Source organism: Mus caroli, chromosome 1 (genome assembly GCF_900094665.2).
Source record: "Mus caroli chromosome 1, CAROLI_EIJ_v1.1, whole genome shotgun sequence".
NCBI classification, from domain to species: domain Eukaryota; kingdom Metazoa; phylum Chordata; class Mammalia; order Rodentia; family Muridae; genus Mus; species Mus caroli.
In genome coordinates, this window is record NC_034570.1 from 86,748,565 (window position 1) to 86,761,072 (window position 12,508).

Consider the following 12,508-nt stretch of genomic DNA (forward strand, 5'->3'; position numbering starts at 1 on the left):
TCCCGTTTGTGTCCTTAGCAGGACACTATCCTATTTCAAGGCCCATTTCAAACTGTTTTTCTATTGGGGGCCGGGGCCTTACTATGGGGCTCAGCACATATGTCTACTCTTCAGTCTTTCCTCTGCAGCTCAGAGGCTTGGGAGGGCTTGTAAGACCCCAGCCCGAGGTGCTCCAGGTTCTGAGACAAGCAGGCCTGGGTCACCCTGCTCTGGGCTTATTACCAGTTATCACAGGGCTCCTTGCTGAGCAGTTATGGGACTTTGTATCCAAGTGGCACTAAGCAGGTACTGCCCACAGGTCCTTCCAGGTGGCACTCTGGTTCCTGGCCCTGGCTGTGTTCCTGCTGGTTGGTTTCCTGCATGTGGACTTCAGACTACTCATACCGTAAGTCCTGTGCAGATGTGTTATGCTCTTGGGGGCCGAGCTCTTCCCCTGCAGCCCCAAGGTCAGTACCAGGACCCTGTCCTGCCTGCTTTATGAACACAAGCACTCACTCACTTCCCTTCTGAGCATCAGTGTCCTCTCTAGGAGAGGGTGGTGAGCTATGCTTTTCTTGGGCCTGTCTCTTGTAGTCACTACAAGAGACAGGCCCACTAGGAAGGCTTATTAGGGGACTCTGGGGAACAGGCCTGTCTTGTTCAGTCTTGACTGGAAAGGGAAGTGAGAAGAACAAGGTATATAGTAGGAGCCTTGGGAAGGCTACCTTCTGGCCTACAAAGATGGCCTGGCTTCTAGCATGACTTTCAGGTGGTAAGGTCATGACTGTGCTCCATTGGCACCAGACTCCAGAACATTCTCTCCCCCTGCCTGCCAAGACTACATCACCCAGGGGGTGGCCATCTATGCACAACCAACTGCCTCCCAAGTCAGTGTTTTCTTCAGGATTCTGTGAGGGTCTCAGTTCCTTCTCCTTCACGTCTCCCCTGGTCAGGTTTGTATAAGGAGGGGTAAACTGTCCTCTGAGAAAATGCTGTGTCCCANGGTCCACTGGATCCTGCCCCTCACCATCNTTGCTAACTNTGCTGGCTTATATTAAGTCAGGAGTATGGCTGGTGATCCAGGCATCCGAGTCCATCCTAGCGTTTCTAAGGCTGGCTGACCTTGGCTGAGGTCACAGAGTCACTGCCACACAGGGTTCACTGGGAGACAGACAGCAGATTTTGGATCCAAGGGTGATTCTTGGGGTCTGAGGTATCCCATGGCTGTCACAGGAACAGACAGTATAGCTGTGGAGAACATCTTGCTATGAGGGGAAATTGTATCTGTCACAGAGAATCCCCTTGGCCTGAAAGAATACAGAGTGGCAGAGCTGGACTGGGGACACAGTGCTGTGAGATGGCGAGAGGAAATAGAATAAGGACCCATGTTAAGGGGTACTCCTTGAGGGGTGCTGTTGAAGGGTTGTGGCTCCGTTACTGATGATATGCTCGCTGTACTCTTCGGTTCAGGGACAAGGTCCAGGAACCACCGGTCACAAACATCATGTTTCTCAAGACGCACAAGACAGCCAGCAGTACAATACTCAACATCCTCTACCGCTTCTCAGAGTCTCACAATCTAACCACAGCACTGCCTGAGGGCTCTAGAGTCCATCTGGGCTACCCCTGGCTTTTTGTGACACGGTATGTAGAGGGCCTGAAGCAGGACAACCGCCTGCAGCATCACTTCAACATCATGTGTAACCACCTACGGTTCAACTATCCTGAGGTGTGCAATGTGGTGGCAGAGAGTGGGGTGGGGGTGGGGTGGGGCTAGAGCTGCATTGCTTGGAACTGTGGGTGTAACTATGGGGCTCCCAGGTGTGGGGTTGGCGTGGAGTGGCCTATAGACCCTGTCAGACCATTTTGTTTAGGCTGCCAATGGCCTGTAATTGCTCTTGGCATGAGACACATAGCCTCAAGGCTGTCTTCCTGAGGGCATCCCAACCCTCTCTCACATCTCTGAATTTCTGGTTCTGGAAGAACATACTGGGCTTTTGTTGCCCCCTCAACCTTGGCACTTGCTCCCTTGGTGTAGGAATGAGGCTCCAGCTCTGTTGAGGGAGCTGGGACTGGTGCAAGGTGAGACTTCGTGGGCAGCTGCACAGTCCATCCAACAGCGTCTTTAGTCCCACCTACTTCTTCTCCAAACAGGTGCAGAAAGTCATGCCCAATGACACCTTCTACTTCTCCATCCTCCGGAACCCAGTTTTCCAGCTGGAGTCCTCCTTCATCTATTATAAGGACTATGCACCTGCCTTCCAGAAGGCCAAGAGCCTGGACGAATTCCTGGCAGATCCGTGGAAGTACTACAACGCTAGTGTGAGCCTGCGCAATGTCTATGCGAAAAACAACATGTGGTTTGATTTTGGCTTTGACAACAACGCCCCAGCTGACATGGACTATGTTCACAAGTGTCTTGCGGAGGTGGAGCAGCGATTCCATCTGGTGCTCATTGCAGACTACTTTGATGAGTCTATGGTGCTGCTGCGCAGAAGGTTGCGCTGGCAGCTGGATGACATCGTGTCCTTCAAGCTGAACGTGCGCAGCCAGAGTACTGTCTCCCACCTGACGCCCGAGAGCCAGGAGCGTGTCCAGCACTGGTGTGCACTGGACTGGCAGCTCTACCAGCATTTCAATCGCACGTTTTGGACCCAGCTGCATGCGGAGCTAAGCCCACGCCAGCTCACAGAAGAGCTGGAGCAGCTGCGGGAGAGGCAGCGCGAGCTCACGGCCCTGTGTCTTCAGGATCCAGAGCCCAAGAACCTGACACACATAGATGACCGGAATCTGCGCCCTTACCAGAGTGGAAAGGCCAATATTCTGGGCTACAACCTTAGGCATGGTCTGGGCACCACCACACTGCATATCTGTCAGAGAATGGCGATGCCCGAGCTCCAGCACATGGCCCATATGTACTCTCTGCAGTTTCCCAACAAGACTCCCAAGGATATCCCACTCATGAAAAAGTAGGGGTTTGGCTAAGTGACTCTTTCTTCCCAGTCTACCTTTCCAAAGTGAAACTGTCAAGATACCCATCCATCTGCATCTCTGGGAGAGGGCCTTACACCTAAGACAACAGGCACAGCTGTTCCATATGTGAATCCACCCATTGTAGAGACATGGACAGGCAAGAATGCTAGTGCCCTTAAATTATGTTTTCACAGAGACAGTCTAAGCAGCCCACCAGGTGAACATCAGCCCAAGGGAACACCGGAGCATAGACATCGGGCCTGTGGATCCAAGAAGAGACCTACAACTGTTCCCTGGGATTTTGTAGCCACATTGATTCAGCACCGGTGACAATGCCATGCCTGTACAGGGTTCGGAGGCTCAGAGGTGGGCCAGGGAGAGATGGGATGAGTAGGCAGCCTTCCATTTTATGAAGAACAGTGTAGACTGAGAGTTGTGAAAGTTGTTGGTTAGCCTGAGCACAGGCACAGTCTACTTTTTAGCTTCCAGTTGAACAGTCCTGAAGGAGAAAGTGCCTGACTTGCCACAGGTTCTCTGAGAGGCTCAGGTACCTTTGGTTGCCTTGGAAACCATGTTGTATATAATCTCAGGGATCATCTTTTGGGTGCCTCTCTTAGTCATTCATGGAGAGATACTAAGTATCTAGCACCCAGCTCTTAGGATGAAGTACCTGGTTCCCTGGGGTACTCAAACAGGGTGCCTGAGGTGTTGGGAAATAAGTCACATACTCAGCCCAGCCTTTCTGCCCGAGCCTTCCTTACTGCGTTTTGGTGGAGGCTTTTCTTCTGTGTCAGAGGCCTCAGAAAAGACAGACCATGCTCCTTTGTACCTCAATTTAATATGGACATCAATTTAATATGAAAAGTAATTGTCAAAGAAAAAGTAATTGTTGGCAAGTTTAGAGATGGTACAATAGTATAATGAGTTTGTCAATCCAAAAGAACACTGTAAATTGAAAATTGACTCTTCCAAACCGAACAGAGATATTCAGAATGCTAGAGATGCTGGCTCAGACCTTTTACCCTAGCACTGGGGAGGTAGAGGCAAACAGATCACTGAGTTTAAGGCCGGCCTGGACTACAGAGTGAGTTCCAGGACAACCAGGTTACAAAGCAAGGCCCTGTCTCAAAACAAAACAGAAAACCACTGAAGCCCACCCCCCTAGCCTTGAGCAGGCTGGCTCAGACCTGTTCTGCCACTGTGAACAAGACCACCTAGGGTGGACTCTCCCAACCTAGATAGGTCTATTTTACTGCCACCTCTGCTGTTTTCTCCAAGATGCCACTACCTGCTGAGAGTCTGAACCTGTTCTCCAGACACTATCCCTACGAAAGGAGATCCTGGCCTGGTGGGGGATGGGATCCCCCCTTTATAAGCTCAGATTCTTAAGTAAACTTTGGGCCTTGATCACCATCTTTGTCTTGGTCTTGTTATTTCTCTCGAATTTTATCCCATACAGCCCCAGCCTCCCTTTTATGAACCCGGTTCATGTAGCTATGCATGGCTACAGTTGGCTCCTGGAACATGCGGCCTGAATACAGATGGATTGACTGGGGGAACATTGTCTTGGTGGAGCTCCATGAGAAGAGGAAGATGAAGACGTATCCCTGCACAGTAAGCAACACACAGCATTAATATTAGCATTACAAGCTAGATTGAAATTCCTAGGCAAATGGATGGACCTGGAGGGCATCATCCTGAGTGAGGTAACTCAATCACAAAAGAACTCACATTGACCCGTCCAGCAGGTCCAGTTATTCGAGGGTCACGAGGGGACCTCCTCCTAAGAACCAAATGGTGGGGGGTAGAGAGAGAGAGACGAGGGCCTTGTACGAATAACGACACGGAAACCGTTCTGGAATGTATCAAAGCCTCGAATGTATTAGCCAGGCCCGAGGTTTAAATGTACAAGCAAAAGGGGAAGTGCCTTTCAGCAGGAGGAATGGGGCAGAGGAAATGCACCTCAGCAGGAGGGATGGGGCAGGGGAAATGCACCTCAGCAGGAGGGATAGGGCAGCGGAAATTTTTCTTTTGGCGACTACACGGGGAAGCAGGAACTTGGTGGTATCAGGGTGCATCTTGAGGTCAGGACATCTGGCGCTGACTTAGGGCTGGAAAGATCTGTGGTTGTTCTTGGAGCGGTGTGTCCGGTGGCCCGCTTTTGACCCTCTTTTCTTCTCAGGGGGGGAGAGGCCCAATTCAGAGATCAGGACAATAGCGTTGCCTTAATAGCTCCCAACATCACATGATATGTACTCACTGATTAGTGGATATTAGCCCAGAAACTTACCCAAGATATAAGATACAATTTGCGAAACACATGAAACTCAAGAAGAACGAAGATCAAAGTGTGGATACTTTGCCCCTTCTTAGAATTGGTAACAAAACACCCATGGAAGGAGTTACAGAGACAAAGTTTGGAGCTGAGACAAAAGAATGGACCATCTAGAGACTGCCATATCCAAGGATCCATCCCATAATCAGACTCCAAACGCTGACACCATATACTAGCAAGATTTTGTTGAAAGGACCCTGATACAGCTGTCTCTTGTGAGACTATGCCGAGGCCTAGCAAACACAGAAGTGGATGCTCACAGTCATCTATTGGATGGACCACAGGGCCCCCAATGGAGGAGCTAGAGTAAGTACCCAAGGAGCTGGGGGTATCTGCACCCCTATAGGTAGAACAACAATATGAACTAACCAGTACCCCACCAGAGCTCATGTCTCTAGCTGCTTATGTAGCCGAAGATGGCCTAGTTGGCCATCAGTGGAAAGAGAGGCCCATTTGTCGTGCAAACTTTATATGCCTCTCAGTACAGGGGAACGCCAGGGCCAAGAAGTGGGAGTGGGTGGGTGGGGGAGTGGGTGTGGGAGGGTGTGGGGGACTTTTGAGATAGCATTGGAAATGTAAATGAAATAAATACCTAATGATAATAAAAATATTAGCATTACAAATGCCATCTTCTGAAGTCTGTTGATCTCAAGGGTGCAAAAAGGATACAGATTAGATTGAGTCATTTTTGGCCCAGTGCTGATATCAGCTAGTGGTTGACAGTTGAAAATGGGAGTGAAAAATTCTAAACAGGCATTGGTCCACATTCAAGGACTGCATCAGGCAAGAGGAGTAGGGCTTAAAATAATAAAATAAAAAAAAAGAGTAAAAAAAAGGGAGATGCTAGATATACAAATGACATGAGAGAGAGAGAGAGAGAGAGAGAGAGAGAGAGAGAGAGAGAGAGAAGGAAAATGGATTTTGGAGCTCTCCCAGGGACAGAGGGAAATTGAGAGAAGTTCTGCTTTCTCTTTGGCCTGGTTGCATCAAGTTCTCTACCCTTGTTGTATTGTTTCTGTTTGGTGCACCAATCTGTCCATGTGTCAATTCATATCTGTTTTTGTTTCATTGTCTAAAGGACTGTTGTTCTATGTTTCATGTTGAAAAGAAAAAAAGATGGTTAAAACTTCATTTGCTGGCTCTCCATCTCCTGATTCAGTCTCAGTTTACGCAGCAGAGGCTGATTTAAGTTGCTTCTCACCTTCGCCAGGAGTCACACACACCAGGAGTCACACACACCCAGGATAGGTCCTGATGAAAACTGATTTTAAAAAAGGAGTTTGTAGCTTCTTAGTTCTAAGGCAAATAAGCTGATAGTTCTGTTTTCCTAAAAAAAAAAAAAAATTCTGGAATTGTAATTATTGAGTTCAGCAAACGAGAAAGTGCTTTTTATCTTGAAATTATAGCTAGAAAAAGTAAAATCCTTTGATTGGTCTAAATCTATAAGATTCATGTAGCCACTTCATTAGGTTTCTGACCAGTCTTAAAGGTATAAAAATGCTCTGCATGTCTTGGTCATAGAGTATTGGCTTATGAGTTATTGGGTATGATTAAAAAGGTGTAACATTGGTAACAAGAATGTTAGCTTAAAACTGCTAACTCAAGGCTGGAGTTAATTTAAACAACAACATGTGGCACATACCAGTCCAGGAAACTAGGCCTCTAAGGATACTTTTTTTTTTTTTTTAAATAATTTATAAGGGACTGTCTTTAATCCCATTTCTATTTATTTATTTATTTATTTATTTATTAGATATTTTCTTTATGTACTTTTCAAATGCTATCCGGAAAGTTCCCTATACCCTCCCTCCGCCCTGCTTCCCTACCCACCCAGTCCCACTTCTTGGCCCTGGCATTCCCCTGTATTGGAGCTTATAAAATTTGCATTACCAAGGGGCCTCTCTTCCCAGTGATGGCCAGCTAGGCCATCTTCTGCTACATATGCAGCTAGAGGTACGAGTTCTGGGGGTACTGGTTAGTTCATATTGTTGTTCCACCTATAGGGTTGCAGACCCCTTCAGCTCCTCAGATGCTTTCTCTAGCTTCTCCATTGGGACCCTATGTTCCATCTTCTAGATGACTGTGAGCATCCACTTCTGTATTTGCCAGGCACTGGGATAGCCTCATACAAGACAGCTATAACAGGGTCCCTTCAGCAAAATCTTTCTGGCATATGCACTAGTGTCTGGGTTTGGTGGCTGATTATAGGATGGGTCCCCAGGTGGGGTAGTCTCTGGATAGTCCATCCTTTCGTCTTAGCTCCAAACTTCGTCTCTGTAACTCCTTTCATGGGTATTTTGTTCCCTATTCTAAGGAGGAATGAAGTATCCACACATTGGTCTTCCCTCTTCTTGATTTTCCTGTGTTTTGCAAATTGTATCTTGGGTGTTCTGTGTTTCTGGGCTGATATCCACTTATCACTGAGTGCATATCTAATGACTTCTTTTGTGATTGGGTTACCTCACTAAGGATGATATCCTCCAGATACATCCATGCACCCTCCTTCAGACTAGGCAGGCTGGTTCAGACCGTTTGCCTCTGAGGCAGGGTCACATGCTGTGCTGCTTCTCATCACTCTTCTTCAATGTTACACTGCCTGCCACCTACCCTGAGGCCGAACCAGTTCTCCAAGATTTTCTGGAGTTTACTACAAACTGTGAATTAGTTTCTGCTAAAAGGCTGTTCTGACAACTTCACATCTCTACATCAAGAAACTTGGCGTGACTGGGGATGGGCTTCCCTCTTTATAAGCACAGATTTTATTATTAAACATTTGAACCTTGAACAAACTAGCATGTCTTGGTTCCATTATTTTTCTACCCAACTAGATTTCTTCTTCTCTTTCAGCTCCAAGATGCCTCCCAGGCTCGAACCCAGACATGAGAGCCGCCTGCCGGCCCCAACAATTTGGTGTACCAACACATGACCTGGGAATGGCAGAAGATGCTGGAAATAACACTGCTGGTATGGAGCTCCACAGATAGGAAAGAATTAGAAAATTTGTACCGGAACACGGAGCAGCAATGGGCGAATGGTTGCTAAGGTGTGGTACGGTCTGAGCTGGAGCAGCATGCTAACCCGTGCGCTGGATTAGCTCAGGTTCAGCAGTGATATCAGGATCTAGGAAGGTAACAGGCAGTCGGCTACAGCTTCCAGAAGCTACTTTTTAGGTGAGAGGAATAAGGGTTTAAAAGAATGAACAGACAGATGACCACAGTCAGAAACTGCATCAGGCGGGAGTAAAGTTGGATTTTGAAACTCCCCCAGAGACAGAGAGAATCGGAGAAGCCCTGCTTTATTCTCTCTGGGACCTACAGCAGAAGTTCTCTGCCCTCTCTGTGTTTTTGTCTAAGGTCTTGTCTAATGTCTGGTGCACCGGTCTGTTCACGTATTCAATTCACGTGTGTTCATGTCTAGTCGTCTGAATGACTGAATTTTCGATGTTTCATGTTGGAAAATAAAAGATGGCTAAAAGTTTCTCTGCTGGTATAGCAAAGCCGAGAGTGGCTGACACTTTGGCTGAGAATCAGGCACAGCAGGAGGACCCCTGCTGGAAAAACTGTTTTTTAAGAAAGGGAGTCTGCAGCCTCATGGTTTTGGGGTGAAAAAGCTGATAGATGGTTTTTTCCTAAGAAAATTCTCTGCATTCGTGATTATTGCATTTAGCTAATGACAAAGTGCTTTTTATTTTACAATTATAGCTAGAAAAATGAAAATTCTCTGGTCTAAGTGTAGCCGCTTCATTTGGTATCAGCTCATAAGTTATTGGTTAGGATTAAATAATTGTAACATTGGTAACAGAAGGTTAGTCTTAAGTTGGCAACTCAGGAGTCTTTTCAAACATGTGGCATAAGCGGGCCAAAAAACTGGGTCTCCTAAGATTCTTCTAGCTGAGATAATATTTAATGTGATTCTTATCCTAGAAAGTAAATTTAAAGATAAGATTTAAAGCAATGTCTCTTTAATGAAGCATTAATGCTTGCACTGTCATGCATTCATAGGTATAAATTGGCAGCCAAATCTTGCAATGTGGTAGTGAAGATTTAATGTTGATTCTAAAGTGATATATTGCTTTGAAATTGGGTATTGCTTTCCCAAGGCTGTAGATATTATTCTAACGTTGTGTAAGAAACTTAAAAATCATGGTTAAAAATTGCCAATGTTCCTTTAAGTGCAGCTGGCAGTTTGATCACAAATTTAAGATTTTATATATTGTTAATTAAAATAATTACAAGAGTAATCATCTTATGAGAGCACTAACACAGCTCTCTGTGGCTATACAGCCATACAAAGCTCAGGGCAGCCTCAGCGAGGTNTGTGTGACTTTCTTTTGTTTTGCAAACTGGTGTGCCTAAGGAAGTTCTTGAAATTTGCCTCTCCTTGCCTCTCAACACAAGGAGGTTTTAAGTTCTGGGGAGTAACTGTTGCTCCAGAAAAGATTCAGAGGCAATATCTTTTTAATACTTAGGGTTTTAGTTTACTACAGAAGGCTTTGCAGAAAATAAAGAAAGCTTTTATAATTGTTATCAATTATTATCAATGGCAATTAAATATTAGCTGCCCATTTTAGTTAATGGTTATTAAATGTGCCCACAGCAATTATTTAGCAGACTGCATTGTAACTAAGGGTGTGAAATCCTTAGCTGTCATTAAGCTGACCCTAAGCAGAGCCGCTTTATCTTTACTATAAACATTTATCTGGTTCCTGTAAGTCCTTTTGAAGTCATTCCTTTGTTTCCAGTCAGGTAACTTCAATGTACTTTGCCTGCTGTGACTTCCTACCCCCTTTATTTTCTGTAGTCTTTGGCAAGAGAAAACATTATTCTTATCCTCCTGGCCAGCAGGTTGCTGGCTGCTGCGGGGTGGGGCCTTGGGACATGCAGCTTTCCCTGAGTGTGGTGATGTGGAAGGCCGCCAGACAGCGGGGTTGCTTTGTATCGAACTCAGGGGAGGGCCACACTCACCATTGCCCCCACGAGACTCTGCTCATTCCTGCCGGGGTAGCTGTATTTTTCCTTGCTAAGACTCGGGGTGCTCTGCCTCCCTCATTTAGGCTTTCTATCCTACAACAGATTGGGCTGTCTTCAGCCTCTTCTGCCTGAGAGGAAGGCCGAGGGTGGGCGAGGCCGAGGTGGTGCTCACCTCAAAGCACAGTTTCAGCATCCTATTAAAACTGCTATGGTGCTAATAAAGAATTGTAAGATAAATTCGTATATTTTAGAAAACTTATAACAAAAATTGTGTCTTAAAAACCTGACTAAGTGTGTGTTCCTTGTTCCAAACAGCAATTAATTTGGTTATTAGAGAATATTAATAATTGATCTATTGCATAGCATCATTTTAAATAAAATTGACAATCAATATCCCAAAGATAAGTTAAAAAATTGTTTTATGCATGCTTTTGTATCTTCTATAAATTCATGCATGCGCCGGGAGTGGTGGCACACGCCTTTAATCACAGCACTTGGGAGGCAGAGGCAGGTGAATTTCTGAGTTCGAGGCCAGCCTGGTCTACAGAGTGAGTTCCAGGACAGCCAGGGCTACACAGAGAAATCCTGTCTCGAAAAAAAAAAAAATTCATGCATGCATGCATCCCAATTATTGTGTTTAAAAACAACCCCTCTATGGGAAATAAGTAGATGTGAATTAGATCACACGTTTATTCTTTTGAGTTTCCTCCTGTTTCAGCACAGATAATTAAGTTGTGTGCTATGGATGGTGTTTTAAAATGATGAACAATCAAACCTTAATTTGTATATTAATAGTCAATATTATATCTCAGAGCTCACAATTGCTTAAGATTGTTCATCCCTCGGATGCTATTAATTCTCAAATTTGCAATTACTTATGCATATACAACTCATAAGTAAAAATGCTAGATTTATATCTCAGGCAGTCTATAGGTCCTACTTATAAGATAGACTGGATATATAATCTTGTTCTTTATATATTCAAAACAGTTATGGTTTAAGATAATATTTTAGTATTCTTGGACATTGTGCATGTTAAATTCTTTGCTCTTAGTGTCCTCAGTTACTACTTGTTTCCACATAATAGTGTTAATTCTTGAGGACTTAGACTTAATAAAATTCTGCAAATAAATGCTCTTATTTCCAATTTAATAAATAAATAAATTATACTCATGTGACTATTAGTAACTTTTCAAGATTTCTAGGTACAACCACTCTTTAAGAGAAAAAATTGAAAGTGTAATTAGTCACTGCCCATGTTACATTAATACTGACTATAACAGTCAAGTATTTGAGATGTTTTGTCAACAAATTATTAATTCTCAAGGACAAGGTATTGTGGAACTTTAAAACTTTAGCTTCTTAAAAGACAAAGAAGGGGGAAGTTATATCCCAGTGCATATTATTTAATGTATTCCCATGCATATTATTTAAATCATACTTTTATTTTAGAATTTTGAAATTTAGAAGTCAAAGAACTTAATAAATGCCTTATAGTATCTTAAAAGGATCTACTTATTGGCATATGGCTTGATCCTGAACAGCTACCTTATTAGGAAAGGGAAACGCATAGGTTCTCTCCACAGAACACTGCAGAAGCATGATGGCTAATTCCTGTTACAAGCTGACAGGTGAGTTCACTCAGTGCCCTGACTGTAGTGACAAGGAAGCTGAATTAGGTACATGTTTTCGATCCATCCTTGCTTGCCATTTTTTCCAGTTTGGACAAGCGAAGCTGCCTTGCTTCAAGCTTTTTAACTTTATGGTAAAAAGAACATCAGAGACTGTGTAATCTGACTTAGAAAGATTAGTTATATAATAGAGTTATAATGATTCTTCTCTTTCCTTCAATGTGACCAGTTATTCTAACTCAATCTTGGACTGGTCTATTTGTGGGAAGCGGGTGCGGCCACATGGGCCAAGATGTTTACTGCCTTGCCCAAGCATGCGCAGTGAAAAAGCATGCGTGGGCTGCCTGCCAGGCTGGACTGTTCCTCGTGATCCAGACCTGTCAGCCTATTGGTGACCAACCTGAGCTCATGCCAGGAGTGTGTGTGAATTCTGATTGGATGAGGTGGGGTGGAGCTGCCCTAAGTAGAAGCTAGTTGTAGTAAGAGAAGCTGTTGTAAGTGAAGTTGTTGTAAGAAAAGCTGCAAAAGCCGGGCGTGGTGGCGCACGCCTTTAATCCCAGCACTCGGGAGGCAGAGGCAGGCGGATTTCTGAGTTCGAGGCCAGCCTGGTCTACAAAGTG

General features: G+C 44.9%; 1 protein-coding gene across 1 annotated transcript in view; it reads left to right on the top strand.

Annotated features, from left to right (window-relative positions):
* LOC110299556 (galactose-3-O-sulfotransferase 2) overlaps nt 1–4,361 on the top strand; it is a 14,377-nt gene extending 10,016 nt beyond the window's left edge. The window contains exons 2-4 of the mRNA XM_021169263.1: nt 299–385; nt 1,450–1,708; nt 2,134–4,361. Of these exons, the coding sequence (XP_021024922.1) occupies nt 299–385; nt 1,450–1,708; nt 2,134–2,952 (1,165 nt within the window). The 3' untranslated portion in view covers nt 2,953–4,361. The remainder of the gene's footprint in view (nt 1–298; nt 386–1,449; nt 1,709–2,133) is intronic.
* Nucleotides 4,362–12,508: the final 8,147 nt, after the last annotated feature.